The sequence below is a fragment of the Suricata suricatta genome, chromosome 10 (genome assembly GCF_006229205.1).
Source record: "Suricata suricatta isolate VVHF042 chromosome 10, meerkat_22Aug2017_6uvM2_HiC, whole genome shotgun sequence".
NCBI classification, from domain to species: domain Eukaryota; kingdom Metazoa; phylum Chordata; class Mammalia; order Carnivora; family Herpestidae; genus Suricata; species Suricata suricatta.
In genome coordinates, this window is record NC_043709.1 from 38,832,654 (window position 1) to 38,852,177 (window position 19,524).

Below are 19,524 nucleotides of genomic sequence, written 5' to 3' on the forward strand. Positions count from 1 at the left end.
GCACCTGACTATGATGTGACTGTACATTTGCATTTCCTTGCTTCTGGGATCTCTGTTTTCTTCCTGGTCATGCATGGGGTATTGATTCAGGTAAGGCCTGACAACAGCACCTGCCAACATGCCCTCTCTCCTTTCTTTTTTAAAAATTTTTACTTAGTTTTGAGAGAGAGACAGAGAGAGAGAGAGAGAGAGAGCGAGCGCTCACACAAGCAGGTGAGGGAGACAGAGAGACACAGAATCATTAGCAGATTCCAGGCTCTGAGCTGTCAGCACAAAGCCCCATGCGGGTCTGAAACCCACGAACCATGAGATCATGATCAGAGCCTAAGTCGGATGCTTAACCTACTGAATCACCCAGGCCCCCTACACCCTCTCTCCTATCTAAAGACATTCTGGTAGAAACTGCTTCACAGAGAGTCTTCCCAAGGCTTTACTCAGCTGTGATTCAAGAACTTCACAAGCAGATGGAAACACTCAGTACACATTTTGCTGAGTGGAGGCTATACTCTTCCAGTCTAATGAGAAGTGTGTTGACTGGACATTGTTCTTATTTGCCACTGCTCCTTTTCACCAAGTGGGAAAAATATTTTAGTAGAAAAATGAGTAAGTTTCAAATTTAAAAATTAAAACATGGATTAGTATGCAGACTCCATATAAATATAATTATGCCATGCCCAAACACATGACAGATCAATTACAAAAGAAAAGTACTCCAAATTAAAGAAAATCACTTTAGTGCTGATAGAATTATTCATATATTGGGTAAAAAATGAATATCTGGATACTTAAATGATTATTTAAAAAAATAACAGCTAATGATATTTTCTACAGAACCAAATGTATTTTAATTGATCCTTTTAAAAAATCATGGCTTTTTCACTATTTCACATTTTTTTAATGTTTTTATTTATTTTTGAGAGGCAGAGACAGAATGTGAGCAGAGAGAGAGGGAGACACAGAATCGAAAGCAGGCTCCAGGCTCTGAGCTGACAGCACAGAGCCCGACGCGGGGTGTGAACTCATGAACCATGAGATCATAACCTGAGCTGAAGTTGGACACTTAACCAACTGAGCCACTCAGGGGCCCCACTATTTCACTTCTAAACAACAATGCTCAACGTAAAAATCTTATTTAACTAAAAGGTAAAAAGTTTACGTGTGGTCTAAATAAACTAAAAAAATACATGGCTTATTTCTACTTCCAATTAGGATTACAAGATTAAAAATAACTCTTGACCTATATTAAAGAAATTTTATATAGAAATAATTTTGTTCAGTCTTATGATTAATTTTTGTACATGTATGTTATAATATATATATGTATTACCTACTTCAACAGATTATTAATACAGAGGTAATCAAATAAAATAGTCTGTGAATGAAATTTAAATGCAATATATTTTAGAACTAAGAAAAAAAATCAAGTATTAACTAAAAAAATCCTTTGATGATTCATTATGATCTACGGAATCTAAAGTGATGTTATAAACCAAATGTTAAAGGGAGTAAGTTCAAGATGATTTGAAGTTAACAGGTAGCTTATGAATAATTCAAATATTTGAATACATAAAGGAGATTATATGCCTGAAAATACATATTGACATAGATATACAAGACTGCTGAGTAGTAGTCCATGGTAGGGATATACATCATAGTTTATTTATCTAATGACCTATAATGTGGTATTTTGATTGTTTACAATGGTTTTCACTGTTTAAAATTAACATTGCTATGTACCATTTATTTTGATGTGTGGATCTCAGGTGATTTCAGAAGATTTATAAAAGGCATTATGAAGGAAAAAAAAAGAGCATGCAAAAGTTTTGCTAATGATAAGATAGATGTGACCAGAGGAAGCTGGAGATATTTGGGCATTTTTGTTAAGACTAGCACTTTTTAAACAAAATCATCTATTGGATATTCCTTCCTCTAATTCTGTATTCATTCCTTTTTTCATTATTGTTCCTTGAGGACACATTATATAGATGCTTTTTTTTTTTTCCTAATAGCACCCTTCTTCATGACATTTTAACACCATAGATTGCTGGATACCTATTTATGCACTCTATGTATACCTGTGCTTTGTGCATAAAAAGAGTACATTTTTTCACCTCAAAAACAATTTTCATCCTCTGGTAGTCATATCAATGCTCAGCTGAAAATATGTGAGCCAATGTCATGGAAACACATCAGTGAAAACAATGTGGTATGCATGATTAGAGCAGAAGTGGTAGGTAGCCAACTGATGACACCTTTAAAAAATTTTTGTTCCCTTTCCAAACAATGGTAAAGAGTTAAATATCAGGACTGTTCCCGTATGTTAAAATTTAGTTGCTTCTGGGTATGTGTGTGTGTGTGTGTGTGTGTGTGTGTGTGTGTCCTTTGCAAGTATGTGTTGCATATATGTATTCACGGGAATAAAAAGATCAAAACTGAAAGGACACACAAGAAACTAACAGTCAAATATTACACAGCCACACAAAAGGATGAAATTTTGCAATGGGAGACAACATGGATGGGCCTAGAGGGTATTATGCTCAGTGAAATAAGTCAGATTGAGAAAGACAAATACCATAGGACTCTACTCATAAATAAAATCTTAAAAAAAGAACAAACAAAAGCCAATCTCAGAACTATAAATACAGAGAACAAATTGATGGGCTGTCAGAGGGGAAGGAGGTGGGAAGTCTGGGCAAATAGGTAACAGTTACAGAATGAGTAAGTCATAAATATAAAAAGCAGAGCATAAGGAACACAGTCATGTAGTCAGTGATACTGTAATAGGGATGTAATGAGATAGATGTACTGGCACTTGGAGGAGCACAGGATACTGTGTAAACTTGTCAAATCACTAAGCTGTATGCCTGAAACTGACGTAGCCTTGTGTGTCAACTATACCCTCCCCTCCCCGCAAAAGTAACCAGCAACCATGTTTAGGAAGACAGTGTCTGAGGGAAAAACAAATATACATTTTTTTATTACCTACTTTGCTTAGTTTTAGTTTTCCTTTTCAATAGAATATGCATATAATGATTTTTAAATGGAAATAGTTTTAAAACCCCTGTATAAAAGTCCAATTCCATAATGTCTAGCCAGCATTTATTATCCTAATATCTGAATATATAAACCCATGCAAGAGACAGTTACAAAATAAAATAAATTCCCGAGTAATCATTAAAGACATCTGTAAATATCTTGACTCTCCAATGCATGGAGTCTATCCCTGAGCCTTTCTCACTGCAGATAAACACAATCTGTGTGTTTCTGGCATTTACATTGTAATATGTCCTCTGCGGGCAGAATCAGGAACCTAGACAGAGTGTTTTATACTACTATTCATCTAGCCTGTAGTATAAAATTTGTAGCTGCTTCTGAACCATTTCTTTAATAATTATTCTTAAACATCAAATATAGGTTAAATAATTCCCTCCTCTTCCAGTACTGCCTAAAAATTCTTTAAAACCTGCCATTATTTTTAACAACCCCCTAACAACATCGATAAAAATAAGTATTGTCAACCCCAAATTAATCTGATTCTCCCAAAGTTGGACAGATGAAGTCAATTCAAATCCAGTGCTGAAATGAATACATTGTGGGTTAAATGGCTTACTTCGATACTGTGAAAGTTATATTGCACAATAATTTTTATCCTTAAAATCTCTCTTAATCAAGTCATAGCCCGTGGGCCTACGCCTGCTCTCTCTTGCTCTGTTGTGCTTTGTCTAGGAGATAGAAAACCTCAGTGGAGGACAGAATGCTGAGGCGGAGGGGAGGCCCAGAGCCACACGCTCCAGGTGAGCAGATCAATGTTGAGCGGAGGTGGCAGGGCCTATGGCAAAACAGTAGGGGCTTCCGGACCCCTCACCGGGGCTTCTAACACTAATGTTCCTTAGGACCAGGCACAATGCCACAGGATCTCCTTTGTTATTCTGCATCTATTCTGAGTACTCCGGGCACATTGAAAAATATTCAATAAATGTGAATAAAATTATTGATGGTCTCACTGGCGTCATTTTCACCGTTCTCAGCTGGCTGGTCAAACTGTTACAAAAAGACTTCCCAGGTTTTTAAGAGAACTCTCTCTCATTTGCAATATACCTTGGATACCCAAATGTAGACCTAAGTTAAATTTTTTTTTAGAATTAATTGGATGCTTAACTAATTGCCCAATAAATTGTGCTGAAGAAGGCTGGACACATGGAATGTTTTATCTTCCAAAGTTAATCGCTGTCAACCCCCAACTGTATTGTGGTTTGGAAAACATCTATGGAGAGTAAGAAAAATAAGACATTAGAAAAGAAATTACCTTTGTAATTCTTACTAATGTTTCTGACCTCAGAAGAAACAAAAGCTCATTTAACCACATCGACTTGGGTTTACATTTTATTACTCAACATGCAGAGAAGTTTATATTTGTAGAGTGACTGAAGTCTGTTTAATTTTTGGACATTTAAAGTTTGTAAGGTTGTTGCTAAAATTATCCCACTTACTATATAAAAACCTATTCTATCAAAAAAATCGAAATCGACTTACGTTTGCTGAAAGTTGAGATGTGAGGGTAGCAACTTTTTCTTGTGATGCAACCAGCTCTCGCCGCAATTTATGGATTTGCTGAATGTAATTTAAAAAAATCAAGTCAATATGCTAGTGGACTTTTACTTAAAACTAAGAATTCAATCCAAGAAAGCAAATTCTACATGTTGCTCATGCAACCCCTTAATTAGTGTATCAGCACCAATTCCTGAAAAACCAAAGAAATGTAAACGCGAGCTATACAGTGACAGGTAAACACCACACGCAAGAGAAATAAGTGACTATGATAAAGGTTAGGACTCAAATTTGCAAATTAAAGGATGCTTCCTTGCTCCATGGCCATGTCTGGCTGACTCAAAAATCAGTTGACTTTCTCTACTGATTAGTCCTGCTCAGGGAATTTGTGATAATAAAACTCAGACAGTAAAATTTTTTCTTTTTAAGAATTAAATACACATATACCATTTTTTCCCCTAGGTCTTCTTTTAGCAAAAAGTACTAAAAGTTTTAGCAAGGGAGTTAGCACGGAGTTTTAGCAAAAAAAGAAAAAGTACTATTTTTTTGGTATGTGCTTTTTAAAATTTTCTATAGTTTGGCAACTTCCCACCACTAGAATATCCGTTAGGCACTGAAAGTTGGCTCTAATCCAATGTGTAATGATTCCATATTTGAAAATAACTTTATTAGCTGGAGTTTTAATGAATAACACTCAGAGAAGCCTTCCCAAATCTTTATTATAATGTCTTTTATTCACTGAGTTACTATAGCTCAGACTAAAAGGGCTTTACAGATTAATCATAGTTTAAGGGGGGGTGGGGATCAGTAAAGCTGTTCAAATAATGAGATAAACCAGTAAAATAAATATGCTAAAATGTCTACCTCTTTAGCGATGTTCACACTGTAACAAAATTGAACCAGAAGAGAGTAGCTCGTATCACATTTAAAATGTTAATGTAAGCACGTTCTGCAGTTAAAACTCTTGTGTCTCATGTTGCTTAGAAATGTAAACAGTGATTAGTAAGGGTAAAACATCTACAGTCATCTGAGACTAAGTCTACAACTCTACTTCTGGTCTCAAAGGGATTTTAGTTACTTAGATGCCGAACATTCTACTCTAATTTCCTCCTTTCTTTAAAACAAAATCTTCTATTGTTGTGGTTGGACTTTTGGAATACTGTCTCAATTTGAAAGCACATTCTTGACCCAGTTCAGTAACTGTCATTTTCTTCCCCCCTTGTTGGCAGAAAAGAAATGGTAGTCAATGTCGAGAGACTCTAAAAAACTTGTGAATTTTAAGCTGGAAGCAGAGATATTTATATAATTTCAGCAAATGTGATCTCATTTCACTCCTTTTTTTTTTAATAGATACACTAGCTCCAAATAGCATTGCATCGACTTGCATTCAAATGATGACAACAGACAGTCCCAGAAAACAGACCATCTACTTTACCTAAACCAATACAATTCAAAGAGCCTTTCTCAAGTTAATAGCCTCTATTAGATGATCCTTTACAAAATAACCCAGGAAACCTTAAAACAATGTAAATTCTTTTTTAAAAACCATGATCTATTAGGAGGGAGAGATGGCAAAAAGAAAAGGGGGGGGGTAGTTTTTTAAGGACTAATCAGGCAAATAGGTGGCATTTGTTTATCTCAGCAGCCACATTATGACCAGACTAGAAGCACTGTCATGTCCATGCAATGTGTATAAAGCAGTTTACGTTTTTTTTTTTTTTTTAAACATATTAAGGAGCGCCTGGGTGGCTCAGTCAGTTGAGTGTCTGACTTCAGCCCAGGTCATGATCTCACAGTTCGTGGGTTCGAGCCCCACTTCAGGCTCTCTGCTGACAGCTCAGAGCCTGGAGCCTGCTTCTAATTCTGTGTGTCCCTCTATCTCTGCCCCTCCCCTCCTCATGATCTATCTTTGTCTCTCAAAAATAAATAAATGTTAAAAAACATTAAAAACACGTATTAACTTTTTGATCTAGCAATTATAGGGATCAAATTGCTATAATCAATACTATTTTCAATAGTATTTAAATTTTTCAATATTTTAAACAGCCCAAAATTTCCTTTAAGTGCTGGTAAGGGCAGAGTTGCTTTGCAAGACATTGATTTTCTCTGTGATTTAAGTGTGTCAGTGGAAACCAACCAAGTAATCATTACTACACCTTGAATAGAGGCCTAATTAAAGTCCTTCTGCTCTCCTAGGATAGGAAAATTCTTTTACAAAGTGAAATAAAAAGAATATTCTCTCCAGGTTGCAATCTGATGGGTACATGATTGTGACAAAGTGTATCTGTGAAATGTGTGTAATTAGAACTATATGCCACACTAGACATAAAGTGGTGATCAGAGCATTAAAGTCCTGGCATGAAACAGATGGACTTGTGGTGCTAGAAGCTTCTGTTATGGAGGTCTGATGCCTAAGAGTCAACAGTTTCATTATTCCTCTACAGTTAGTCTCACAGGTTTGGGGAAAAGAGACTACAATAAATTAGAAAGACCACACATTCATTCATTCATTCATGACTCAGATCTAATAAGTGCTTATGACCACCGGCAATTTTTCAGTCATTGATCTAAAACTCTATTCTAGAATGTAAGAGGTAAGTTTGCTTTTTAAAACTTCCTTTCATTTTCTTTAAGAGTAAATATCCAAGACCATTTATCAACTAGAGGATCACTCTGTTGGCAGTGCTAGAGAGCTATGCTACTGTATCACAGAGCCCTCTAGTGGTACAAACAGTCATTTCATCACAAATGTAAACAAAGTCGAGTAAGAAAATGCTACAAATTTTACCTCTGAATGAGCTTTTTCCTCAGCCTGTAAAAGACAAAAGGAAAAAAATTAACTATAAGTGATTAAATTCATTTCACTCCACAAGTATAAAGAAATATATTTTATAGTTATACTGTATTTTAAAAATATTATGATCCAACACAAGACTATTTATAAATTATTATAGTAAAATACATAATGTTATAATTTTATACCACGATTGCTGATTATTATATTTATATACTATATTATAATAATATTATATTATTATAACAGGAACCTTTAAGATTGCAAAGGAGTACTTCCTTATATACAAATGATATGGTATCTTGAAAATGTAGGTTATTTGAGGGCTCCTAGGTGGCTCAGTCAGTTGAGCGTCCAACTTTGGCTCAGGTCATGATCTCGCAGTTCCTGAGTTCAAGACCCGTGTAAGGTTCTGTGCTGATAGTTCAGAGCCTGGAGACTGCTTCAGATTCTGTGTCTCCCTCTCTCTCTGTCCCTCCCCCACTCACCCTCTGTGTGTGTGTGTGTGTGTGTGTGTGTGTGTGTGTGTGTGTGTATCCCTCTCTCAAAAATAAACATTAAAAAAATTTAAAAAAGGAAATGTAAGTTATTTGATTCATGGATATATAATATGCCCTAAAAGCAAAGTTGGAATTAAAAGACAATGTTATTCTAGGATTCAGACTGTAAGCAACAAAACAAAAGTAATTATAAAATTATACTCTAAAAAAGATGGGTGTAGGAAAAATGAAATATTGGATTTTCTCATATATAGTAGAAAATGCACTCCATGATATTATAGACACTATTGGCCAAGACTTGGGAGTAAGAATTTTATTCTGTGATTTACAGATCATAAAAAATGCCAAATAAAGCTGGAGGGAAAATATTGAACCCTACTGATAACCACAGAAAATCAGTTTATTAGTTTCTATCTTCTTTTACTGTCCATAATGATTATTAAGTTTTCTGAGCTCCAAGTCAGCAAAACATGAAAATCTCCCTGTCAGGGTGGTGATGAAAGTGGCTGGCAAACATCTTTGGTTATACACATTATGCAAGTAAGGACTGCTTTAGGAAGTTGAAGGCCATTTCGGACTCAGTTGCAGAAAATTCCTAGCTCTGTTTTGCTTCTTTGTGCTGGGCTGCAAAATGCCAGAAAATGAATTATGTGCACCATTACATTTGGGAAGCTCCTTTATTCTGGAAAAAGCTGGAGAATGAATAATAGTGGGGGACAGTACAAATCTGCTCATTGCCTTGAGGAATTTCAAAGCTAAAAAATATCTCTTATTTCCTATCTGTCTTTTGGGGACAATGCCTGCTTAATTGATACGAAAATATCCAAACCACTTTTTTTTTAAGAAAACATACAATAAAACAGAGTAACAACATAAACATAAGATATTTTTATGTGTAAGCATTTTTTGAGTTTTCTCTTTCCTGTATTATCTCTACTCTTAAAAATAATGTATAGTTAGTGATATGGTGTTTAAGTAATAGAGTGGTTACATAGTAGAATCCTAAAGCCTTTATAAGAAAACCATGTTTTAAAAATAAATGCTAACATAAAACTTGAATAGTTTATGTCTCAATTTTAATTTTTAAGTGAAGATTTTATTTTTTAATTATAATAGTTTTAAGGTTTCATATATAGTTTGTTTTTTAATCAGAAGTAGGAAACTAATTTTGAGATGGAAATTTCATAAAATCAAAAGAAAACTGGAAGTTGTTTGCCTTAAGATATATAGCACAATTAACTATGATGATTTGTTTTCTCTAGAACTTTGCATGTTTATTGCCACTATATTCTGCCCAAATCCTGCTCCAAGCCCTGCTAGCATTAAATAAAACTGATAATACATAATTTGTATATAAAAAGGCAATGCCCTATTTAACAAAAGTCAAGAAAAGTATACAACATATTTCTCATTTTAAAAACCTTGAATAAGTTATTTATATTACTCATAAGCATAACCATTACATATTAATTCTATATGTATTGTATATAATGATTTTTCTCATTGCTGTTTTTTCACAACTACCTTTCTCTTTAATCTTTGTCTTCCTTCATACCCTCTGGCCATTAGTACCAGGTAGGTGTTACAAAGTTGAAGCACTGAGGCAGAATATTAATATTATACTTATTTCAACAATTTAGGCACAGAATTAATAATATCATGATGGAATAGGATTACGTGCCATTTATAAATGACGGTTTTGAAACAAGAACAATGTCTGGAGAATGGTAGACAGTATAAAATATTTTGCCTAAATAAAAATATATCAGATGATTCTTTACTCCATAAGCCATTAATTAGCCTTTCATTCACCCATTCAAATTTACTAAAAAAATTACCTTAGCATTAGCTGTGTATTAGGAAATATGCCAAAGGATCCACAATAAAACAAACATGGCCCCCCGCTCTTATTAAATCAATAGAAATTAGATTCCAAGTACAGAACAGATTCAATCAAGCATTTAATATAAAAGTCCAGTCAGAAAACACTTATCTATGGCAAGGATAAACAATTTCAATGCTTAAAAGGACCAGGAATCTAAAGAATAAAAAGGGCTCTGGGAATTAAAAAAAAATCATACAGCCTTCCTACGTTTTTATTTTCCCCACTTTTCATAAAGATATGGATAATAAGGAGTATGTCTTTCCTTTGAGAAATAAAACAGCACACTAATAACTAAGAACCCAAACTTGGCTTCAGTGTCAGGAAGAAAAGAAGGGGCGGTGTGGGCCGGAACCAGCCTGAAAACATAGGTCAACATCTAAAGAGATGATGCTACGTGACTGTAAACCTGGAGGAATTAATCTCTCAGCATTGCTAGATATTCCAATTACATTAAAAATAACATAGAAATTTGAATTTTTAGATACAAGCTCTGGATTTTACAGTGTTGGCTTGGATTTAAAAAGAAGCACACAACTCTAAGTTTGCCAAAGGTAAGAACTTGGCAGATCAGATTAGGCCTATGATTTTTTTTTAATGTTTATTTATTTTGGGGAGAGAGACAGAGTGTGAGTGAGGGAGGGCCAGAGAGAGAGGCAGACACAGAATCTGAAGCAGGCTCCAGGCTCTGAGCTGTCAGCACAGAGCCTGATGTGGGGCTCGAACCCACGAACCGTGAGATCATGACCTGAGCCGAAGTCAGCCGCTTAACCAAGTGAGCCACCTAGCCACCCCTAGATTAGGTGTATGATTTCTAATTAACATGCAAATTCCCTGAATGTTTCTGCTCAAAAATAGGCTATCAGGTGATATCCTCAACTGTATTACACTATACTTTTGAAAAATTTACCAAAGCGTAAGTGGTAGATGCGTTAAAAGATCTATAGGTGAAGAATCCTTCCAATGAGACTTATTAGATTGGTGATTTTATAGGTAAATGTTCTTTGCAACAGGTCATCGTTGCTAGTTTGTTTTAGTATCTTTAAGTACAACACATACAGCAAAATATATAAATCTATAAGTTGTATAAGTGTTAATATTATATGTATAATGTCAGAGTAAATATGGTTTATACTCATGGTTGACAGGAGCAGTATTTCGTCTAATAAGAGCATAGAGTCCATAATATACTTCTTTAAAAAGGAACTTTTTCTCCCCTACACATTTAAATTCTTTAATAAAGGAAATAACCATACACAGTTATGTTAGTTATATACTGCATAATTAAAAAGATGCAATTCACACATACTCCGATATAAATGGTGCTCCTAGAATCATTGTAAATCAAAAATTTATAATTTTTGTTATTTATGGAATACAACATTTCTGGTTTTCTCTAATAATTACACAAAACCCTTGGGACACATGGGATAGATTTGCCTATTGTTTTCCAATTTGATTTTACAGGTATAGTCCAAAGAAACTTAGCAACTTGCCTGATGTCACACAATAATTGGTGATAGAGTTAGGCAAGAATGCAAATCAACTGAATCTTGACCTAGAGTCCTTAAGAAGGCATGAAAAAAAATAATAAATTGCCTTTTTACTTCATGGTTTAAAACTACTTCCACAGATATTTTCTCATTGCCAATGGAATCTCAGTGTATGATATTGGAAAACTAAAGTCAGAATGACTCCTCATCATCTTTGATTTTTCTTTTTATTAGTCCTTGAAATATGCATTTATTTGAATTGTTTAACTATAGGTTATGTGTGAATTCAAGAATATAATTTCCATCATCTTCTGTATAACCATGTCAATTCTCTAATATCCTAAAAATGTCACCTTCTCATGTTGCTTGAAGACCTAATATATTCTTTCACACTTAACACAAAGGCATATTTCATTTCTAAATGCTGGCATAACTGTATACATATGTAACATTAGTTTAATCTCTGTTCCCATTACATACTGCACACTTACTCCTCGTTTATGCTTTCTGATTGCCCTTGTCATTTTGACATCAACTTCTATTCATCTACAACTTTTAAAATGAACCCTCTTGTTCCTTATAAACTTGAAATACCCAATACAGAAGCTACTAGGCTCATGTGCCTCCGTACATTTAAATTAATTAAACCTAAAACTTTAGTTCCTCTGATACACCAGACACACTTCAAATAATCAAGAGCCACGTGTGGCCAGAGGTTACTATTAGACAGTGCAGCTAGAGAACCTTTTTATTGTCACATAAAGCTCTACTGGACTCTGGTACATACTAATTAGCCATCTGTTTTTCCTCAAACCAAGCTCCTTTCTTCTTGAGTCTTTCTCAGGCTGAATGAAGGCAGTTTTATTCAAATGGCAGTTTTGTGAATATTTAAAGTATTATGATCATGCTGCATCTGTTGATGTGATGTAGAGACTTGGGCTGCCATGCTCTAAGTCAGAGCTCATCTCCCGAGCACACAGAAGCACTGGGCCAATGAGGGGGAACAGTTACATGTTAACATGGTTTTTTAATGTGTTTTTTCCAAAACATTTCACCTTTCCACTTCTTACCCATTTGCCTAAAGCATTAAATTTAAACAATAGTGATTTCTTCATTTACAGAGTGTAATTGGCAAACTTAATCATGAAAAGGCGACATGATAGAAAAATATTGCTTTACCCCGTAATAATCTGATCTTGGGTAACTATCCGAAGCAGTAAATATGTAAGATGAGCTTATAAAGTGAGAGCCCTAACATTTAAGCCTAACGAAATGAGTGAAACAATTAGTGTTGGCCATCAGACTTAATTGCTCAGTGACTGAACTTTTTATGAACCTTTCAATAATGGACTAAGGATTATTTGCAGTGTCCAAGTGTCAGTGGGATTCGGTAAATGAAATATACCTCACTTTTACCTAGCCATCCTATTAAATATAATATCCTATAGATCTTTTTCTATTTTTAGCAAAAAAAAAAAAGAAATTATATTAAGTGGACAGAAAGCTCACCTTGGAAAAACAGATAATAATAATCCACATCGGGAAAATAAGTTGAAACATGGGCATTTTTCTCTTTGCAGAAATAGATTTAAAAATCACATTCTATTTTAGAAAAAAAAACATTTTAAAAAGTCTCTAGGTCTTTTAGGCCTTTACCCTTTGGCATAGATGAACTTGAAAAATTAAAATAATAAAAGGGAGAAAATACCATAGAAAAATGACCAGTCATGGCTCAGAGACCCAAACAAGGAAAACTAGTCACTATTATGAATTTCTGGGAGAGTACGTGGTTTTGGGGATTCCCTGTTATACCCCAAGAGGCTTACCCCCGAGACAGCAACCATGCACTCATTGATTTTAATAAGTACACTTAACAAAGTCCAGGGACAGCACATAAAACTGGGCCACAGAGGGCTAGGAAAGCACCAACCAGCTACTGGTTATGCAGTAGCTGACTGAATGCCCTTATTTCACTGTGCAACGTCTGTGTAAATATCAACCTATTCAATCATTTTGCGCTTGGTGGTGGCAGAAGCTCTTTCTTAACAACGAATACTTACTGTTGAGTAAAGAGAAGAAGTGCTGGAGACCAGTGATAATGAAGAGCCGTGAACTGGAAAAAGCAAAAATGAACAGAGGTAAAATAATGAAGTGTGCTCAGAGACACCGGGCCTTGTCTAGAAAGGGGAGGATAGGTAATTAGGGAAGTAAAAGAATAAGAGCTCGATGTAAGAATCTGAGAACAATTCTGCTATTTTTTGGAGGTCAAAATGTTGAGACATGGGAAGGTCCCATACCTGTTCCCCTAAAATACCTCCTTCATCATGTTAGGGAGAGGATTTAGCTGTGCACGTATTTAAAGTTGCAGTAAATCTCCACAGAATAAATTGCCAGAAAATCATGGAAACCTGAAGCTGCCATAAACTTTTAAACATAAAAAAACCCTTATTTTCTACATTTTCTTTACTTAATTTCATTTTTATACAGCAAAGTTCCATTTTCAATGTTTTTTCCCCATATACTTTCAGGGACATAGCATTTTATTTAACTTGCAATTTCAACATCATCTGTAATGAGTTGATTATACTCTTTTAAATGGAGAATTATGGATTCTTTTGTAGTTTTAGTAGTAGAAAATTAGTTTTTCAAGGTGGTGTCTCTGTGAAATTAAGAATGGAAATTGCACATCTTTTATCTAGGTATATCAAAATAACATCATAAGCAAGTGATAGACTGTTTTGTATTTCCCCACATCTAATGTGTTAAGCCCAAAAGGTAGATAAAATTGTGCTTAATTATATTTGTAGAGAAGCCCTTCCTCTTTTCATTGTGGGATAATATAAAGCTATTTCTGCATATTCATCCATTAAACAGTAGTTGGGCCCACCCAAAGAGAGAGGCCCTTTCTAGATCTTGGGACTATAAAAATTACGACACAATCCTAAAAGCTCAAAAAGAAATAGAAAGATATACAACTAAAGATAATTACAAGAGAGTAACATAAATACTACTGAGAGCAATAAAAGGGGTACCGTAAGGATACATAGGAAGTACTCACAACCTGGTCTGGAAACACTGGGAAAGCCATGCGGGATTGCGTCAGTGTGGCCCAAAAGAAAGGGATAAATTTGAGGAACATCAGGAAGAACCTCTTTAAAACTGACTGAATATAAATGTGGGCCAAAGAGGAATGAAGGACAACCCCCAGATTTCCAGCTAGAGCACCTCCTACCACTGTGTGAGATGTGCACAATGTTAGTCATCTAAAGAACACAAAACAATCCAACAAAATCCCACATTCTTTCAACCTCTAATAACACCAGCGTGAACTAAGATTTTCAGCATGGTGTACAGAAGGCAGGTGGGCAATGCATTGGGAGATCCCATTTTTTGGTCTGTCCCTGCTACTTAGTATTTATAGGTTTATGAACTCCTAGTTTGTGCATTGTTCCCGATCTTCACTGTGAGCAGTGAGCAGCGAGGGCATCAATAAAGCCATTTCCATCTCACTAGTTCAACAATCCCTTGATTGTAGACCACAATGTGAGAATTATAATTGTTGAGTGTTCAATGGATGGGCATCAAGAAGCCATCTTGTCCGCTCTGGCTCCTGTTCAGCAATTTAGATTATTTAAAATTCTCACACACAGAAGACCAGACTTTCCCAGGATATGAACAGTATTCTATCTGTAGATGAGCACTCTAGAGAGCCATAATTATGCTTAGCCAATTATTTTAAAAGTATTATAAGATGCCTGTCTGTGAAGAGAGTGATAGAACCATCTCAAAAAAGCAATGACTTTATATTGCTGATTAGTTCAATTTTGTCTACCTATTTTGCTACAATCAGCAGACTGTCCAGATATAATCCACTTTCTGTCACCATGAACTCAGTGGTTTGCTTAATATCCCAAAAGGTACTGGAAATGGAGGTCAACCGATTTAGTGCCAGCAAATTAAGTGTACAGTGGTGACCTGAAAATATTAAATCAATTTTCAGAGCCAACTAAACTTAAAAATACATTTTAATGTTTATCTTTAAGAGAGAGAAAGAGCATGAGTGGGAGGGGCAGAGAGAGAGGTAGACACAGAATCTGAAGTAAGCAAGCTCCATGCTCCAAGCTGTCAGCACAGAACCCAATGTGGGGTTCAAGCCCACGAACTATGAGATCATGACCTGGGCCAAAGTTGGATGCTTAACTGACTGAGCCACCCAGGCGCCCCCATAGCCATCTAAACTTTGTATCAGAAGAGACTTTAAGAAAGGAGGAAGGTGAAAGAGAAAGGAACAGAACTGTTCCCTAACTTTGTTTTTGTGACAAACCTATAAAATTAAAGATGCAGGAGTTAGGAATGACAAAGTTAAAAATCTTGTCCAAGTTCATTTCACAAATAAATGGATGGCCAGGGGCTTAAAGCCTGGTATGTTTCAAGATCTGGAGTCCTTCTTTCATACATTATTATGAAGGTTGGGATAGCTGGCTGACTTTATGTCTGATTTTATTGTGATCAATTCAAACTTTTATGTTTATCTTTATTTTATCATAGTTGATATGCTTTATAATATAAGTGCCACAATTTTCCTTTATGGATACTTTAAAAACATTCATTAAATCAAAGAGGGACTCTCACAAATATTATCAAATTTCACACTTGAGATTATATAGTTTAGAAAATCATATATGCTTAAATATCAAAGAAGCCTCCTGAGTTTTTCAAATAGGATTATTATAAAATATTCACATAGAACCTTATTTCATTGGATAAAGAAATGAAACTTATGAAGCAAAAGTAGACATGATGTGAATTCTAAAATGATCACAGAAATTAACACAAGAGGGAGTTTCTGAGAATACAAGTTGGCAACATGTGGTAGTTTCATAAGATAATTTTTCTGGCTTATGTATCTTTATGGTTCTTTAACTGAAATATCAAGCAAGAGACTTGCTCTGATACTTGACACACTAGGACACACAGGCTCTAGAATTATGAGGATTTATTTATGAAAACACTGGATTTATTCTGAACTTTTCTAGAGCCAACTAATAATCAAAACAATTTCTGGCATATCTGCAGATGCATAGAGAAACAAAAGGTAATTGTGGTGCCTGGGTGGCTCAGTCAGTTGATCTCCAACTTCGGCTCAGGTCATGATCTCAGGGTTCATGAGTTCGAGCCCCAGTTGGGCTCTATGCTGACAGCTTGGAGCCTGGAGCCTGCTTCCAATGCCATGTCTCCCTCTCTCTGTACCTCCACTGCTCTCACTCGTCTCTCTCTCTCTCTCCCCTTCTCTCTCTCAAAAATAAATAAACATTAAAAAAAAAAAAAAGAAACAGAAGGTAATGCAGACTAAAGCTTCTTCAAGCTTCAGGGCTCCCTAAATGAGAGTTATACTTACTCATTTATCTACTCTTCAGGGATCCTTGTGTTGTGTCTGATGTGACAGTTTTCACCTCTGAGTTAAATACAGTAACTCCATCTTTATTTCCCCCTTCACCTACCTTCTTCCATGCTGTCTCGGAACGAGCCTGAATGACTGATGGCACGTGGCCTTTCTTCCAGAGATGTGGCACTCCCACAAAGCTGGGAGTCATCGTAGAGATCGAAGGAAGAGTCTTGGGCTGGGATGCTATTTGAGCGCATCATGCTGGGCCCAGGAAGGTTAAATTGAGACAGATTGGTTGGACTCACTGAAAAACAAAGCACACACAGCCTCATTATTCTGACGCTTGGATAAGGAAAAGAGTAGGTTGATGGAGAGTGAAAATGTGATCCCAATTCTACAGAAACGTGATTTTAACAGGTGTCTCTATTTAAGGTAGGATGAGAGTCTGCCTCTGAAATGGTCAGTAACAGTTTCAGTGGAGTCCCTCTTTTCTCCTAACACTTTCATGGCAAGCAGTGTGTCAATTTCTAAAGCAACATTAAACAAAGCCACCAAGCAACCACTACCATTTATGCTAGAAATATAAGAACATGTATATTCTGCTGGCAATTAAGAAGAAAAGATTGCCTTCATAGAGTCTGCAGGTGTCTTTTAGGGTAGAATACATCTGGAAAAAAACAAAATTGAAAAGAAAACACAAAGAAATCTAAATTCCCAAGAAGATCCTTTTGAAACTTCCAATCTAAGACTTTTAGTCATTTGGAGTTCTGAATTTATGTAAGCTCATGGTCAGTACCATCATTATTATCAGAGGTAGGATATAAGAGAAGAAAATAATTTTTAATGAAATGTAATATAAATAGTTTTTATAGTTCATTGTAAGGTCAATCAATCATATTTTCTACCTTGTCTAAGACCAGAATGCCACAATGAGACTATCAAAGCACAAACCTATTGTGTTTCCCAAGCAGTACCTTATGTTCATAATTTGAAATAAGAATTTATTTACTCACTGCCAATTGCCAAAGAGTTCTAATAACACTCAATTTTCTTAGGCCAATTGATGATCATGAATTTAAAGAAAGATGGGATTGACTGAATGCACAACTGCTTTAGAAACAATATTGTCTTAAATGTGGAGTAAAAGCAAAGCAGAAAGTTGAAAACTATATCATAAGTGCTAGTTTAAGAAAAGTTAGTTGTTATAAGTATCTGAGAAAGCAGGCAGGAACCTCATATGCTATCACAAAAGCTGCTGGGTGCCTTCAAAGCCTTAAATAATTTATGTCATTGGCTTAGAATTCATCTGATATCATTTCGAAACCTATAATTTTTTTGACACAGGTACTACATTTATTAATATAATGACTGGCTTTCAAAACTATGTAAAACAGGAGGTCTATATACTATGAGGCAGACAAAAGGGAATATCTTCTATTTTCCAGGCACTATGCTGGGTATTTAATAGATACTGATGAAATAATAGACAGAACAACCCTCTGAGCAGTTGGGGACTGGATTGAAAAAGGACAAGAGAAAGGAAAGAAATACAAGGCTCAGAATTATATCTGTGAGTGCATACTATATATATTAAAAAGTGAAAGAAACTATGGATTTTTCAAAGTGTACAGTCTGTAGGAAAGAAGGAAAGAAAGCAGAGGGGGCAAGGAGAGAGAAGAGGAGGAGTAAGGGGAAGGAGAAAAGAAGTGGGGAGAGGGAGAGAGAGAGAGAGAGAGAGAGAGAGAGAGAGAGAGAGAGAGAGAGAGAGGGATTTTTTAACCAGCAGTTACTAATTCAATCTGATTGCTGACTGATTGCTAATAGATACATTGAAAAACATTCTAGAACTGAGTATTTCTGTTTAAAGTACCTGGATTAGAGCAAATCACCCTATTCTATGTTCACAGTATGAACTGTCTCTTTGCTAAATGAATGAAATATTCAAAGCATTTCTAAATGTGTTATGTCAGTACATAACTAGAGGTTAGAAAGACATCTCATTCACTAGTTGGCTTTGCATAATTCTTACCGAAATGGCTGAAGAGCTATCCAAGTAAATTGTCCTTTTATAATTTTGAAACATATGACTTAACTCATCCAAGAAATAGGAATGAGGATCAGGATGAATTTTAAGGCAACAAGTTTGCCTTTACAAACACTTCTGATAGTGTATCCATTCGAACTATACCTCCCTGCTATTTAAGAATGTTCAATTAAGTTAATATCCATGACAGGTCTGCTTTTTGGTGCTGTGGTTGGATAGAAAGATCAACGTGGTATGGCCTTGGCTTCAAGAATGGCCACTAGAGTGGGGGGTGGGGTGGGTATCTGACTGAAAGAAAAGCTAATATGCGAGTAAACAAAGAAAAATTATAAAATAGAAGACAAAAATATGACAGAAACAAAGAATTTCTATAATGGGACACAAACTAGCACAAGCCTTCTAGTGGTGGCCTTGCTTCCATTTGCTTCAGGTAAATATCCCAGTCTCTACCCTTCAGTTTCTTCATAAATTATAAATGAAAAAAAATTTCAGAATAAGTGACCTCTAAGACCCATTCAAAGCCAGAAGACACATCCAAATTTCTAAATAGGAAAGATGTAGATATGACAATATATTAGAGAAAGGGACCCACTGACTTTGTCTTAAATTATATTTCAGGCAAAGCCACTTTTTAAATTAAATTAAATGTAAATTAGTGGTGATTTGAGGAGAATGGAAATGATAGAAATATGGAGTGGGTTTTTAAATACCTCAATGTCCCTCCTGGACTTTGCTACTATATCTTGACATATTAGCTAGTGGTTTTATGATATTATTTTAAAATAAGAATATTAATATGAACGCTAATTTTAATTTGTATGTGGAATCTGGGACTCTAGGAATTGAGTAGAGATTCAAGAACATTTTATTTGATCTT

The 19,524-nt window shown here is 35.4% G+C and overlaps 1 protein-coding gene across 1 annotated transcript in view; it reads right to left on the reverse strand.

The window, feature by feature from the left end:
- The window catches only part of NAV3 (neuron navigator 3), an 821,156-nt gene that overhangs the window by 63,061 nt on the left and 738,571 nt on the right, over nt 1-19,524 (reverse strand). Inside the window, exons 20-23 of the mRNA XM_029954939.1 lie at nt 16,719-16,907; nt 13,278-13,330; nt 7,337-7,360; nt 4,534-4,611 (exon numbers count right to left, since the gene is read on the reverse strand). Coding sequence (XP_029810799.1) covers nt 4,534-4,611; nt 7,337-7,360; nt 13,278-13,330; nt 16,719-16,907 — 344 coding nt within the window. The remainder of the gene's footprint in view (nt 1-4,533; nt 4,612-7,336; nt 7,361-13,277; nt 13,331-16,718; nt 16,908-19,524) is intronic.